The 17,130-nt window shown below is 41.7% G+C and overlaps 1 protein-coding gene across 2 annotated transcripts in view; it reads left to right on the top strand.

Annotated features, from left to right (window-relative positions):
• Positions 1 to 17,130, top strand: part of PAK1 (p21 (RAC1) activated kinase 1) — a 112,539-nt gene that overhangs the window by 23,769 nt on the left and 71,640 nt on the right. Inside the window, exon 2 of one of the 2 annotated variants that reach the window (XM_033947949.1) lies at positions 15,483 to 15,700. The exons of the other annotated variant lie outside the window; for it this stretch is intronic. Coding sequence (XP_033803840.1) covers positions 15,505 to 15,700 — 196 coding nt within the window. The 5' untranslated portion in view covers positions 15,483 to 15,504. The remainder of the gene's footprint in view (positions 1 to 15,482; positions 15,701 to 17,130) is intronic. 2 annotated transcript variants of the gene reach the window in all.

Raw genomic sequence — 17,130 nt, 5'->3', positions numbered from 1 at the left:
TTTCAGAAGTACAGTCAAAATATTGTTTATTGTTAATGCTCGATAGCCTTTCACAAAACAAGCAAGGTTTACAGATTAAAATCAAATTGAAACAGAAATAAACTCCATTAATCACGACAGGATAAGGGAGAATAGAGCAGAAAAAGTGGGTTAACTGAAATGCTGTCAGTTTTCCTACCGTGTATAGTAATGGCTGCTAACCCCAAGGGGTGCTGAGAGAAAAGCTAGAGAAAATAGGTGAGTTTTCAAGGCAGAGCAAAACTTGGGATAGGAAAGTTCAGAGTGGAGCTTGGATTGAAGCGAGTTCCAGAGTGAGGGAGCTAGACAGAAGAAATCAGAATGCTCAGTTGATTTGAGACAAGAGCAGAATATTGGGGGTAAAGTAAGATGGTGAGCAGCGGCAGTGGAGAGCCTGGGAGGGACTGGTTATTATGGAGGACAGACAGACTGGGAAGCCAAAGTGTAGTATCTTGTAGGTGAAGATTCAAATTTTATGCTTAATACAGAATGGTATCGGAAGCCAATGATGCTGTGCAAGAAGAGAAGTGACATGATTGTGATGATGGGTGCAACTCAGAATTCTAATAACTGCCTCCATGTAAAGCAACAAAAGATTCAGAATGTGCAATCTCAAGTTCAATCAAAGCAGCAGTTGTCTTTTTGACCTTCCTAGAAAGCATTGCCAACCTCCCCCTGACTCTACCTCCCAATCTTCCCTTCAGAGATAGATTTTTTTTTTTTTTCCACCAGTGTTGGACTCCTTTTTTTTAAATTATAACAGACCAGTGAGTGTTTTGAGTCATCTCTCAGGGCTATGCTCTGTGTTGGGTCAACAAACCTCCAAACCACCCACCAAAAGAATCTCTCCAACTCCCTCCAGAAGACAGTCTTTCACCAAGAACTCTTAACCCTATGTAATATAGTAAGTGAATGCAGTTTACAGAATTATATGGCGCAGGACCTGCTTACATTGGAAAGTTGGTCCTCAACCTGGCAGCTAGGCTTCAATGCTAAGAAATGTAAGGTCATGCACCTCGGAAGCAGAAATCCATGCAGGACGTACTTCTTGAACGGAGAAACTTTAACTAGGACTTCAGCAGAACGAGATTTAGGAGTAATCATCAGTGCAGACATGAAAACTGCCAATCAAGTGGAGAAGGCTTCATCTAAGGCAAGGCAGATATTGGGTTGTATCAATAGAAGTTTCGTCAGCCGAAAGCCTGTAGTCATAATGCCGTTGTACAGGGCCATGGTGAGACCTCATCTGGAGTACTGTGTGCAATTCTGGAGGCCACATTACAGTAAAGATGTGCGCAGAATTGAATCGGTTCAACGGACGGCCACCAGGATGATCTTGGGGCTCAAGGGTCTCTCGTACGAAGAGAGACTGAACAAATTGCAGCTCTACACTCTCGAGGAACGTAGGGAGAGGGGAGACATGATCGAAACATTTAAGTACCTCACGGGACGTGTCGAAGTGGAAGATGATATTTTCTTTCTCAAGGGACCCTCGGCCACAAGAGGGCACCCGCTCAAACTCAGGGGCGGAAAATTTCATGGCGACACCAGAAAGTATTTCTTCACAGAGAGAGTGGTTGATCATTGGAACAAGCTTCCAGTGCAGGTGATCGAGGCAGACAGCGTGCCAGACTTTAAGAATAAATGGGATACCCATGTGGGATTCCTACGAGGGTCAAGATAAGGAAATTGGGTCATTAGGGCATAGACAGGGGGTGGGTAAGCAGAGTGGGCAGACTTGATGGGCTGTAGCCCTTTTCTGCCGTCATCTTCTATGTTTCTCCAGAAAAACTCAATAGAACCTGTTCTTCTGCTGGTGGGGGGAGTGTTCTACTCAAAAATATTACCTGATAACAAAAAAAGACCAGAGGCCTTCGACCCATTCTAGACTTCTGAGGCTTAAACAAATGCTTGATGAAGGAGAAATTTTGCATGGAACCCTCCTACCCCTTCTGGAAAATGGAGATTCTTTTTGCTATCTAGATCTAAAAGAAGCATACACTCACATTTTATCCTACCTGTGCACAGTAAGTATCTCTGCTTATGCTTGTGATCTCAACATTTCCAATACAAAGCCTTGCCATTTGGTCTAATCTCTGCTCCTCATGTCTTCACGAAGTGTCTAGTAGCAGCAGCAGCAGTAGTGGTGACCCCTTCACACATGGGGGTTTCACATATTTCCCTGCTTGGAAGACTAGTTGATCAAGACTTCAACCAACCACTGCGCCACATGCTTCTCCTTGGATAACCTGAGTTAAACCTGAGTTTGTTTTGTCTCAGAATTGTAGTGGTGTAACCATGTTTCATAAACAGTAGCTAGTTCCAAAAAGTTGGCACCAGCTTGCTGAAAATGCTGCAAAATCAGCTTGGAAATGTCCATTTGACGTTTCTCGTTAGCATTCAAACATTTGGGCACCCTCTTGGCTGACAACTTTTGCATACCCAGCTGTTATAGAAACATAGAACATGACGGCAGAAAAGGGCCACGGCCCATCTAGTCTGCCCACACTAATGGCCCAACCCCTAACTACCTCCATGAAGAGATCCCACATGCCAATCCCATCTTTTCTTAAAATCTGGCACGCTGCTTGCCTCAATTACCTGTTGTGGAAGATTATTCCAGCGATCAACCACCCTTTCGGTGAAGAAATATTTTCTGGTGTCACCATGAAATTTCCCACCCCTGATTTTCAACAGATGCCCTCTTGTTGCCGTGGGTCCTTTAAGGAAAAAGAGATCCTCTTCCACCTCGATACGGCCCGTGACATATTTGAACGTCTCGATCATGTCTGAGTCCGAGGTAAGTACACACATTTCCGAGTCAGAGGTAAGTACACACATTGAAAACAGTATTATAGAAGTCCAGTTAGCTCAAGCAGGAATATCTACACAGGGACATAGCAAACATAAGGTATGGAGGGCTATGTACGTTAATGCCCACAGTTTGGGCAATAAGATTCTGGAATTAGAGATGGAAATGAGGAACGCCGACCTAGATGTGGTGGCGATATCCGAGACTTGGTTCACGGACTCCCATGGGTGGGATATGGCTATACCGGGATACAACTTACTTCGGCGGGACAGAGAGGGCAAAATGGGAGGACTATACACTAAAGAGGACATCAAAGTTATCAAAATCGCAGATGTCAAGTACACTGGGGAATCCCTCTGGGTGAATTTGGCTAGGGGGAAGGACAAATGCCTGTATCTTGGTGTAGTATACAGACCTCCAAGACAACAGGAGGACATGGATATAGAATTAGTCGAAGACATTGAGAATATCACTTTGCGTGGAGACACAGTATTGTTAGGAGACTTCAATATGCCTGATGTGGATTGGAACAATCTTTCCGCTATGACCAGCGTGAGCAGGAAGCTATTAACCTCTATAAAGGAAGCGAGACTCAGACAAATGGTATTAGAGCCCACTAGGGATCGGGTGATACTAGACCTAATACTCACCAACGGAGAAAGTGTCACAGAGGTCTCGATAGGCGATACGTTGGCCTCCAGTGACCACAACATGATATGGTTCAACCTCAGGAAAGGTTTCACTAAGTCAAGCACATCAACCAAGGCCCTCAACTTTAAGGGCACAAACTTCGAAAGCATGGGAGATTTTGGCCATTGGGCACTGCAAAACCATGCCGAAACAGATAATGTAGAGGTAATGTGGTCAACTCTGAAATCAACCTTACACGAAGCAACCAACCGCTACGTCAAACCAGTAAGTAAACGGCGAAGAAACAATAGACCACAGTGGTTCTCTGTGGAGATCTCAGACCTCATAAAAAAGAAGTTCAAAGAGCGTTCATCTACAAACAATCAGGGAAGCGAGAATCCAAGGAAGACTATCTGGCAAAGTCAAAAGCGGTCAAAACGGCAGTCAGGGAGGCCAAACTCCGAATGGAGGAGAATCTTGCAAAGAACATCAAGAAGGGCGATAAATCCTAAAACATTTCCTTGATATCTGTAGTGCCTCAGCAATTGTTTTAGCTGATATTCGCCAATCTGCCAAAATCAGGTCATGGACTTGGTCAACATTTTCACACTCTTGGATTGTGCCAATTTACAAAGCTGATTCATAATGAAGCAGACTACTAACGACTATCCTTTTTTTATTTTTTAAATTTTATTTTGCTAAATATGTTTTGAGGAACACCGTTCACAATTTTGCTTTTAATATACTACCAATAAAAACCCCTCACTCACTTGTTTTGAGGAATGGCATGATGACCTTGGATTCAGATGCTATTCCTATTCCCACAGTTGAGGGGACTCTATATACCCTACAGAGGGCACACACGAGGAGGATGCGGAAAACAGATGTTTCCTTCTGGGGCAGATGTCTCTGGACAGAAACAGAGCTGTCTTCAGTGCAGCATTAGAACCTCCTGGTGGTAAGGTTGTTTCTTAGAGAGGAGCATGCTTCCTTAATTGAGGTCTCTTTGGCCCTCCACTTTTCTACAGCTGGCTAGGAGGAGTCCATTCTTGAGATTGACTGTAGACCACCTAGGGCTGTTTCTTCTCCAAGATGGTGTTAGCTGAGTGGGAGTTGCCAACCAAAGTTGTCCAGGGCACTAAACTCGTGGGCAGGCTATATCCCCATCTACAGAAGGATCTTGAAATGTTTCTGGCCTTCTCCACACTGGACCCAAAAAGAATACTATCCTGGTGGAGAAGAGGGCAGCACAACTCTTAAGAATTACCATGACCAGAAAGTGGAATTGTTTTTCAGTGCTTTTGCTCTTAGCATCCAGTCTTCTGACTGAGGTAGTTCTGGCCAGGGCTGCCTGCAGGAGATGCAGCAATTGCCTTCCTTTCTGGAAGTGGCCTAGTTACAATAAAATACAAGAAATTATTTGTTTCTGCCAGATCCCTATTGGGCCCAAAGCAGACTATTTCCCTGTATACTATTTCATTTGTAGTATTGTACAACTAGTTTTAATTAGCACTATATAAAAAAATTATTAAAGTAATTTAAGAAATTTATGAAATAGGGAAGCCTTAAAATCTTGCTGGAAAATTAAGTAAGATGGAAAAGCCTGAACAGCACTAGGTAAACTATTCCAAATAATGATGCCTGATATGAAAAGACACTCTAATTGTTTTCTAGTGTTTATAAACCTTGCATTGATGATAAATGTAAAAGCAGCTTATTTTTGTCTTAGTAGAATTGAAAATCCTTGGAAAGGGCAATGATTAAATATGACTTTCAGGGTTAGCACCTTCAAAACACTAGTACTCCAAGAAGATCAAACAAGGGCATTACATAATCATATTTTTGGGATTTGAAAATTTAATTGAGCAGCCATTTTCTGGATAAGTTGAAGCTTAATGCATAAGAGTATTGATGAACCTGCATTCAGAGCATTACAACTATGCAAATGTAGTATAATTAATACTTGGGCCAAGAGTTGTAAATGTTTATACCCAAACAATGAAAGACTGAGCATAGCTGGCACAGTCTAAAGAATTCAACCTCTGAATTAACGCTCAAGTCTATTGTAATGTAGTATCTAAGAAGACAACTAAAACTTTCTGTCAGTAAATAAATTCTTAATGGCAACTTAATAGATTTAGGAACCACACTTATTGAATTATTTAACCACAATAGCTTAGCTTTTTATTTTTTTTAAAGTTTTAATTGATAAGTAGAACTTCAGCTCTACCAGCTTAATAAATTTATCAGTATTAAAAATATTACAAGTAAAATCCTTAACTGTTGGCATTAGGCTGTTGCTGTGGTATTGGTTAGCAGATGTGACTTCCAAGTTGAGTAAGTTGGCCGCCTTGGGTCACTGCTTCTGTGTTTTATTTCAGTATTTCCAGTAGTTTGAGGTGCTCCCATATAGTTTAGTGAGAACCCCGAGAACCTTTTTCTAAAGTCATTGTGGTTATAGCAGTCCATTTGCACAGGTGGGTTGTTCCAAGTCATCTTATTTAGAAGATTGGCTAATATGGGGCCAGTTCAGAGGTGGACTTAAGGCTGGTGACCTCTCAGGTGGTCCAGCTGCTGGAGCATTTTGGTTGGATATTGAACTATGCCAAGAGTCAGCTGATACCCTCTCAGAAGTTTGACTATCTTGGGATTCTGTTAGACACCAAGCGCAGTATGGTGCTTCTAATTCAAAAGCAGATAGTCCCAATCCTGATCCTGTATATCTGTAGATCTTCGTTTCCATGCCAGTAATTCTGAAAAGTAGTACCCTGGGTGAGAGCCCACATAAGATTCTCTCCAGTGGGCACTGTTGTTGCATTGGTCCTCCAAATCCCAACAATTACAGGTTCAGCTCTTGATTAGCAGGAGTTTGAAGCTTTGTCTGGCATGGTAAAACTCTTCCAGCCCATCTATTCAAGGTGGTTTCCATTGGCACTCTGTATTGAGTAGTGCTTACCACAGATGTAAGTCTAGGGGGTTAGGGGGGACCCTTTGGCTGGGTCACCTTGTACAGGGGCATTGGTTTCCATAAGAAGTCTCTTGTAGTATCGGTTGCTTTGAAGCCAAGGCCATTTGCTTGGTGCTTCAGCATTTCCAGCTATTACTACTTGGGAATGCAGTCAGGGTGCTTTTGGATCATGTAATAATGATGGTATACCTTAACCAGCAAGGCTGGACCAGGAGTACAGCAGTGGCACTAGAGAGAAGCTAATTTTCTTTTTGGGTGGAATGCCATCTGGCAGTGATCTCAGTGACTCGTGTAATGGGAGTAGACCATATTTCAACCGATTTTCTTAGCAAGTACTTCCTAGATCAGGGGTGGGCAACACCAGTCCTCGAGGAAATACTAAAAACCTGACTGGATTCCAGCCCTTGAGGATCGGAATTGCCCATCCCTGTCCTAAATCCCTCAAGCCTTGTTTTCACTTTATGGCATTTAGCCAGAATACAAATTGTTGCATTTTTTCTTCAGCTGCAGGAAGAAGTAGGTTTGAATATCAATGGCCTTCAGCTTTGGCTGGAAGTGATACCTCTGTGGTCCCTTCATGGTTTCTGATAGGGTGGATCCTTTGGAAGGTGGCAAAACATCCATGTCTTGTGAACGTGGTAGCACCAGATTGGCCCCATCAGCCAATGTATGTCAACCTCATTTGTCGGCAGAGTCTCCCCTTTCTGCTTTTAAGGGGACCCAAAACTGTTATAAGAACTCTCTTGAGTGAGTTAGAGGTCTCAAATTCCTTTAATAGCTCAGTCTCTTTTTTTTTTTTTTTTCTTTTGGCTATGCAAAGGGAGAAAGATCTTAAAATCTTTGAATGCCTTTCGTATTAAGGAGGCAATATGAAAAGCTTACCTCCTCAGCGTCTCTGAGCTTGCTCAACTGTAGGTCAAGTGATTTCTTAGTTATAAGCTTGGTCATCCCTGAGGATATCTGTAGAGTGACCATTTGGTCCTCACTGCAGTGCTGTGTGAAACATTACCAGTTGATGCTCAGACCAGAATTGATACTGCCTTTGGTAGAGTTATGTTATAGGGAGCCTCATCTTCTGTGTGGTAGAATAAAGCTTTGAGATCTTATCAGTCTGGATTGGTCTAGCAGGATAAGGAAAGTGAAAATCTACCTTTTACCTGAAAATTTCCTTTTCTTGAGTCCTGCTGAATCAGTCCAGGGCTTAGCCGGGAAGACAATGGAGTTCTGGAAGTTATTCATTTTCTTTTTATACAAAACTTTCTGTAATGCTCAGGGCTTCCCAATTCCGGTCCTTGAGATTTACTGGCAGGCCAGTTTTTCAGGATATCCACAATGAATATGCATGAGAGAGATTTGCCTGCACTGCCTTCTTAGTATGCATATAACTCATGCATGTTCATTGTGGGTATCCTGAAAACCTGGCCTGCTAGTAGATCTCGAGGACCAGAATTGGACAGCCCTGTTCTGGAGTGTACATACAGTTTTCCGGTTGATAGTTTGTCAGACTACACTACTTCTTTTATTAGGGATGTCGCTGAAACAGTTCAAATTTACTACCTCCTAAATGCCGGTAGGGCAATGTAACCCATCAGTCTAGACTGGTCTAGCAGGAGTTAAGCAAAAAAAATTACCGGAAAAATTAAGAGGGGACAGATTCAGAACCAATGCTAGGAGGTTCTTCTTCACCCAAAGGGTGGTGGATGCCTGGAATGCGCTTCCAGAGGGTGTGATAGGACAGGGTATGGTATCAGGGTTCAAGAAGGGATTGGATGAATTCCTGAAGAAAAAAGGGATAGAAGGGTATAGATAGAGATCATTATACAGGTCCTGGACCTGATGGGCCGCCGCATGAGCGGACTGCTGGGCAGGATGGACCTCTGGTCTGACCCAGCGGAGGCACTGCTTATGTTCTTATATGGATAACATGGAACATCGCTGTATACGTACAGTCTCCTCTTTAGTATATGCCTTTTTATTACTGCTATTTATGTAACATCTTTGTAAATGTAATAACACTGTAATATGTATCATCGCTGTAAATGTACAGTCTCTTCTATTGTTAACCGCATTGAACTTCCATGGTATTGCGGGATATAAGAATAAAGTTATTATTATTATTATTAAATTTTTACTTTTTTTTTTTTTTTTAAGCTTAGTTGTGCTACAGAAATTTAGTAGTAATGACCTGAAATAGAAGTGTAAGTAATAGCAGATGAGACGGTGATTGATTTCAATCAAACAAAAGGTACATCAATTTAAAAAATAAATTAGAAATAGAGAATGACATGGGGACAAATTTTGTTCCCGTCCCCGCAGGAACTCAATTTCCCCATCTTGTCCCCGCAAGTTTTGTCGCTGTCCCTGTCCCTGCCCCATTCCTGTAAGCTCTGCCTTAACCACACAAGCCTCGTACACTTATGATTTTAAAGTGTTTGAGGCTTGTGCAGATGAGGACAGAGCTTGCAGGAATCAGGCAGGGACAGGAAAAGAATTCGCCGGGATGGGAAAATGAGTTCCCGCGGGGACAGGGAAAAATTTGTCCCCATGTTATTCTCTAATTAGAACAATCACATCCACATGGAGCAGTGTGTCTCAAACTTTTTTTTAGCTCTGGCACACTAATCGGAGCAAATGTTTTTCGTGGCACATTATAATTGAAATTAAATATTTATTTATTCAATTTTCTATACTGTTCTCCCAGGAGAGCTCAGAATGGTTTACATGAATTTATTCAGGAACTCAAGCATTTTTCCCTGTCTGTCCTGGTGGGCTCACAATCTATCTAATGTACCTGGGGCAATGGGGGGATTAAGTGACTTGCCCAGGGTCACAAGGAGCAGCGTGGGTTTTGAACCCACAGCCTCAGGGTGCTGAGGCTGTAGCTTTAACCACTGCGCCACTCTCAAATTTTATTTTTGTTGTCTTTGCAATTTTATAAAGTTCTTTAAGGTAGGCATTGGTAATTGTAACAATGGTGGAACTAAAGTAGATAGAATTGCAAATCAATGCGATGGATGTGCTTGTTTTTCAGTGCAAATTAACTCAAAACATGGCTCGATAGTCAACAAGCAAATACACATGTCATCATCCACCATCTGCAATTGTTCTATCTTTTACGGTTTAATTTCTGTCTGAGCTGAAAATCCAAGTTTGCAAAGATAAGAAGATCCAAACAGTAACAAAGCCTTGATTGCTTTGTTGCTCAAGTTAGGACAACTACTGAATAAAAAGTAAAAATTAAACTAAAATTACTTGCTGTTAGTTTTCAAGGAGCAATCACTTCAAAGAATGATACTTGTCTGAGTGGTTCATACGCTTAACATTGACACAGTCTTGCATGCGTGATGTATGTGTCATCTATTCTAGTGTATACGTATGAAGGACATTTTTTTTTTAAATAAAGTAAAATTCTGCAATCTCTCATGGCACACCTGGAATCTCTTCTGGGCACACCACCATGCCAGGGCGTACAGTTTGAGAGACACTGACATAGAGTGAGGGAGAAGCCTATGTTTAGAGCAGTGGCAGCCTGTTTCAAATCCCACTGCCTCTTCTGATCTTGGGCAAGTCACTTAATTCTCCATTGTCTCTGGTACCCATCTAGATTGTGAGCCCTCCAGGGACAGAAAAATAGTGTGTGGTGTAGTGGTTAAAGCTACAGCCTCAGCACCTTGAGGTTGTGGGTTCAAACCCACGCTGTTCTTGTGACAATGGGCAAGTCACTTAATCCCCCCATTGCCCCAGGTACATTAGGTAGATTGTGAGCCCGCCAGGACATACAGGGAAAAATGCTTGAGTTCCTGAATAAATTCATGTAAACCGTTCTGAGCTCCCTTGGGAGAACGGTATAGAAAATTAAATAAATAAATAAATACCTTGTACCTGAATATACACAGCTTCAATAGCTTTTAAACTCGCAATGGTATATAAGAAATTTAATAAATGTTCATTTTATTATGAATTATAAAAAGCATTAAAAAGAAAATACTTTAGCCGCTTTCCCTCACCACTGTCTGTTGAGGATTACATGGAAGAGGTTTGCTCCAAGGATTCAAGACAAAGTTAGACAAGTTCCTGCTAGACTCAGGGCTCAGGTCCTTGACCTAGGGACTGCCTTGGGAGTGGACTGCTAGGCCCGATGGACCACTGGTCTGACCCAGCAGCAGCAATTCTTATGTTCTTAGACATTCCTCATCAAAGAACACACAGAACTGAGAAACTTTGATTTGCCAGTCTTTTTTGGCTTTGTATGTTAGACTATACGGTATTGCTGTGCATGCCAGTAAAAGGAATTATGCTATTATAGATAACCTCGATCTCTTGATACCTTTAGTACTTTGCCAGTCAGCAATTAACACCACAGCATTATTTCTATTTAACTGCAAATGCTTCATTTGTCTCTTCCTTTACACGTTCTAAAACCATTCCCTTCCGATAAGCGGCATGGTTATGCGTTAGGGGAACAAAAATAGCCCCGACTGAATCCCATTTTCTCACATATTCTGTTCTTCTCATTTATCAAAATCTCTCTTCAGTTTTTCAGTATCTCTTGAATATTTGACATAATTTAAAGAAAAAGTTGTATCACTGAGAATTAATGAGACTAGTTAAAAGCGCGGTTCTCAGTATAGATCCTCCTAACCCTCCAGCAGTCATGCAGTTTTATTTTTTGTCCTTATATAGCACAAAACCGTAATTCTTAGTGAAATTCAGACAACTATTTTACCCTATTGTTTTTAGCCAGCTTTTAACTATCTTGATGTTTGAAAATATAGTTGTCCTAAACAAGTTTGATATCTACATAGCGTGTCAATCTGATTTTTCTCTGACTTTGAGAAAATGGCCCACAAAATCTTACCAAATTTCAAAATAAAAGTTGCTTTTTGTTGGGACTTCTATCCATTTTTTAAAGGTGATTAGGTGATTGTTCAAGTGTCTAGTCTTCCTTTTTATCTGATGACTCTTCTCTGGAATTTGAGTGCCATTCAGCAATTCTTTGCCCCAGGGCCCATGCATATCACCTACATGATATGCCTGCTCATTCTTCTTTTTAAAGCAGAATTATCCCATTATGAAATATAAACTCTTTGCAGCAAGCAAAACAGATATGCAGAATCTCAGTGCATGGATGAGGCAATGGTACAGGGAGGAGTGTTTTAGACTTGTTAGGAACTGGATGACATTTTAGGGGAAGGGGAGCTTATTCCACAAAGATGAACTCCACCTTAACCAGGATGGAACCAGGCTGCTGGCGTCAACATTTGAAAAGGAAATAGAGCAGCTTTTAAACTAGAAACTGGGGGAAGGCCCAGGGTCGGTCGTTCAAAAGAGCATGGTTCGAAAACGTCAGAGTTGTGTTAATTTGCTCTCCTTTTTTGTACAGAGTACTACAAGCTACCCGTTAGGGACAGAGAAAGTACTTATATGCAATATGTAAACTGCTTTGCTTGTACCATGGAGAGGCAGTATATTAAAAAAAAGAAATCTAATAAACATATATAATAGTATCTGCTAATGCACTGTGCAGAGGTGGGTTTTTTTGCTTTTGTTTTTTTTGAGACATGAATTCACTATCTCTAGAAAGAACTTGGAAAAAAACAGGAGAACTAACAGACCTTAACAAATGGAGAGCTAACATAAAAATCTACAAACAAATGATAAAAAGACAAACATAAAGCATTCTACTCAATTAAAATCAACTCATCTTTTAATGGTTCACTAGGAATCAATACAAAAGAGCTATTCAACCTGATCACAAATTTATTTGACACCGCTCGTTACACCACATCCACACACAACACTGTTACCCTCTGCAAATGACTTAGCACTGTACTTCGATTCAAAAATTAAAAACCTTAGAATCCATTGTTCAACAAAGACCCTAGTGATCATCAAATAGCTATCACCCAAGGAAATGATATACCGGCAGATATGATCTGGAGCTCCTTTCAAGATTTAGAGTGGAATAATTTCACCCGACTATATAACAGATACTCTAAATCCTATTGCGTTCTGGTCTCATGCCCCCCAGAAAACATGAAAGCAGCACCTTTAGAATTTAAACTATCGCTGATGCAATACTTGGCTCACAACCTAAAAACTGGAAAGTTTCTCTCTAATAATGGTCACATAATAATAACCCCAATTCTAAAAAATCGAAAAGAATCTTCAGCCCTAATATCCAACTACAGACCGGTAGCATCCATTTTCATTTATTGTAAAAATTATGGAGGGATTGGTACACATCCAACTGATGGATTATCTTGATCAGTTCTCTCTCCTACATGAAACTCAATCCGGTTTTAGACCGTTATTCAGTACTGAGACAGTAATTGCGGCTATCTTAGACAATCTACGCCTACTGTTTAGTAAGGGCCTTAATGCCCTGGTTATGCAATTCGATATGAGTTCTGCCTTTGATCTAGGAGACCACAAGAAACTGCTACAATGCCTAGACGCCATTGGTATCAGGGATGAGGTGCTGAACTGGTTCCGTGGCTTCCTTATATTCCTTATCAGGTACGTTTTAATTATGAGCTTTCAGACACCTGGAGCAATCCATCCGGTGTGCCACAAGGGTCCCCACTATCTCCATTGCTCTTCAACGTCTATATGTCCTCACTGGGTTCACAGCTAACCCAGCTGGGGATAAAACTATTTAGTTATGCAGATGACTTTACGATTATCATCCCATTCGCTAATTCTGTCTCTGAAACTATTCCCAAAGCTTCAGAAGCCATAAATGTGATGGAGCACTGGATGGTTTAGGCTCAAACTTAATTCAGAAAAAAACAACTTTCTTCGTTGCTTCGCCACATCCGCTTGACACCAAATCACCACATCCGCTTGACACCAAATCACCACATCCGCTTGACACCAAATCACCACTATGTGTCAATAAACTTAGTTACCCTATCCAGCCCACCATAAAGATACTAGGTGTAACTTTGGATCAGTGCCTAACCATGAAAGACCAGGTAGACTCCTTAATCAGAAAGGGATTCTTTACTCTCTGGAAGCTCAGATCCATTAAAGCTTATTTTGATACATCGGCATTCAGAACCCTAGTCCAATCCCTCGTACTAAGTCTACTTGACTACCGTAACATCGCCTATTTAGCAATTTCCCAAAAGAATATGCAGCGTTTACAATTGATGCAAAATGCAGCAGTCAAACTGATCTTTGGGCTGAGGAAGTTTGACCACGTGACACCCTACTACCGGCAGCTGCATTGGCTGCCAATGGTGTCACGCGTAAAGTTTAAATTTGCCTGCTTCTGCTTCAAAGCACTACACGGACTTGCCCCTAAATACATAACTGACCTTTTCTTCTTCTCAGCCAACAGACACAAGAGAAGCTCACATTCCAATTTCGTTTCCCCCCCAGTTCGAGGTTGTAAACTGAAAAAACACCATGAACATCTTCTCTCACACCAGGCAGCATCGTAGGGTAGAGACCTAGAACAATTGCTTTCGCCCACTACTTATGGGGAATTTAGGAAACATTTAAAAACACACTTGTTCCTAAAGCATCTAGACAACTGATCCTCTCTTCTCTCTCCCCTCTATAGCGATTAACTTGTCCTATTGATCACTCTCCTCAACAATGAATTTCCTGTCCTATTAATTCTCTTTCTTCCTCCCCTCTTAAAGTCAATCAATTTGTTACCTTTGCTTAATCTTCTGTAAACCGCATAGAACTTCACGGTATTGCGGTATATAAGCTGTTATTATTATTATTATTATCTCCCTTTGCTACTACCTTTGATATAGACAATTCACTCTTCTTCCTGTATACAGAAAAGGCCAACAGGACAAAAAACCCCACGGGTACAAAAGCACACAAAAAACAGTGGGAACGGACAATGAACACTCCACAAAGGATCACTGGTGTAAAAAAGTCTTGTTTATTCCAATAAAGAACATACACAAACTGTGGACCACAGTTTGTGTATTGGAATAAACAAGACTCTTTTATATCAGTGATCCTTTGGAGTGTTCATTGTCCGTTCCCACTGGTTTTTTTTTTGTGTTCCTTAGTATATAGAAACATGATGGCAGATAAATGCCAAATGGCCTATCTAGTCTGCCCATCCGCAGAAACCATTATCTCTTTCTTTCTCTCTCTCTCTCTCTCTTTTCTTTGAGGTCACAAGATGTGGCCTTGTTACAGCTGCCAAGTGTGAACGTGGTTAAGAAAACAGTTGCTTAAAACTGGGCCATTTCTCATTATGCATCCCAATTATAGAATAAGTTGAGGAAAATTCATAGTGGTCTCAGAATACCTTTCCTTCCACATAGAACCATAGAAACATGATGGTAGATAAAGGCAAAATGGCCCATCAGTCTGCCCCTCTGCAGCATCCACTATCTCCTCCTCTCCCTAAGAGATTCCATGTGCCTGTCCCACACTTTCTTGAATCTTAGGCTCCCCATAGAGGTGGTGGAGACAATTGCATGCATCTCCCACCCTTTCGGTAAAAAAAGTATTTCCTTGGATTACTCCTGAGCTTATCATCTCTTAACGTCATCCTATGCCCTCTCATTCCGGAGCTTCCTTTCCAATGTTAGGTAGCAGTAGAATTGTATTGTTTTATTCTTCTTGCCTCCTTCAGCACACTGCATGTGGCAATATTGTGCTTTCAAGCTGTCCTCACTAGAAATTACTTCATATGTGTTATAAAATACTAAAATAAAGGAAGGTTAAATAGGATCTATGGTACTGGATAGACTAGGTGCATTGTGTGGCCCGTGTTCTCCATCCTAGTCTTATTTCTATAGAAATTGTAAAATCCTTTTTAGATTCCGATTTCCTGAAAGGTGATGCATAAATATAACTGATGTATTGAACTCGGCTCATACACGCTTGATATCACGGTCCTTAAGAAGCATCCCGATATAGTTCATTTAATCTGCCATCACTGTAGCACAGCATTAGAGCTGCCTTTATCAGTGTAATCTTCTATGATACTTGAATAAATGCTGGTCTTGGCACACAGTGGATTTGTAAATGTATAATTATGAAAAGTATGTTTGTTTTTTGTTCTGTTCTTAGTAACGGCCACTTTTTTTTGCTGATGTCTGACAAAGGCATGGAAATTGAAGACAAGCCTCCAGCTCCTCCAATGAGAAACACTAGCACTTTTATTGGAGCTAACATTAAAGATTCTGGAACTTTAAACCATGGCTCAAAACCGCTGCCTCCTAACCCTGAAGAAAAGAAGAAAAAGGACCGATCCATCAGATCCCTGTTACCAGGCACAGGAGATAAAGGTATGGGACTTCAGTTTAAATGAGTGTGTCGGTGCCATCCTGCAATATCTAAAAGCTACATATTTATTTTTTTTTTGCTAGTGTCTTAAATATTAGCCACTGATCCATTGCATATGAAGATAGCATAACGGCTTTATTTTGTCACCCACATCAACTAGTAGGTAGCTTGAACATTATCTTTAAAAGGGGTCCAAAAGTCTTAACCAGCCATTCCAATGCAACGGGAGCAGAGATCCTGAACTAATGGGTAGTCGCCCCAAAACAGCAAGTTTCCTTGCAGAGAAGCAGCCAATCATCTTGCATGGCTCCACCTCTCCTTCCAGAGGGCCATGCTGTAGCCCCTTAGTTTTCACTTCTGCAAGCAAGTTGAGAAGTTGTCTTCTGATCTGCTCTGATTTTATTTTTTGAGTACTTTCTTCCCAAATTGTGAGGCTTTTATGCTGCAGAGGTTCCCAGTGTTCCCAGGACAGCTTTGACTGCAAGACTCTCAGTGAAGAAGTCTATTGCTAGCAGACGTCTCTTCAGTACCTACCTAGCCAACCTGCTTTACCAGTTAAGAAGGCTCAGGACCCATTCTCCTGGAAATGTGGCTTGCCCCAGACTCTGTCTGGATCTTGAGTGCAGGCTGTATGAGCCCTGGGTTGGTCTGAGGGCTGCAGTGGGGCTGGGTGCATTTCTCCCTCTCCCTGGTCGAGCAAGTGGCTTGGTGGGGGTTGGGATCTCAGACCACCTTCTTAAGGTCTGGCCTTCAGCCCAAAGCAAGCAAGCAGCTGGAATCCTTGCTTGCCTGAGGCAGAAAGTCTTCTCTTCTTCATAGCTGCACTGGCAGCTTAAGCAGAACAAGCAGTTTCCAGCACAGCATACACATGTGAGTACTGGCTATTGCAGCTTATGGGGAAATTCGGGGAGGAGGTGGCAATGGTCAGAAAATTAGTTTTTAGGTTCCTGGGGCTAGATTGGGGGGGATCTCCTACCTCTAGAAACCCCTTCCCTGAATTTTTGGATTTTCTTTTTGGCTTCCATGGGCTGTTTTTAGTGCCAAAATTGTTACTGCAGTGGCCATCTTGGATTTCCAGGTTTATTTTAAAAAGCCTTTATCTGCCTTAAAATCCCTTGGATTTTCAATAATTCACCACAAATGGACTCCTCAGGCTCTGATACACTGGATGCATGCCAGATTGGTGCTGGATGGCCAGTTAAAGAGCGTCCATGTTCCACATGCCTGGCACGAGGAAGGGGCAGAGGCCTCTGGCTCAGCCTCCTCAGATCTTTGAGGGTCCTAGAACTACAGATGGGCCATTCTGGAGGGTCTAGAGTGTGTTTTTCTAAAAGGAGCACAAGCCGAATCTGCGGTGAAACAGTGCCACACAGAGGACACTGGACCCTCAAGGAGGCACAATAAGCACATAAAGGGCTCATCTGGCCCTTCT

This window comes from Geotrypetes seraphini, chromosome 6 (genome assembly GCF_902459505.1).
Source record: "Geotrypetes seraphini chromosome 6, aGeoSer1.1, whole genome shotgun sequence".
Lineage (NCBI taxonomy): Eukaryota > Metazoa > Chordata > Amphibia > Gymnophiona > Dermophiidae > Geotrypetes > Geotrypetes seraphini.
The sequence above is the reverse complement of the archived record's forward strand: the minus strand, read 5'-3'. Positions and strand labels throughout refer to the sequence as shown.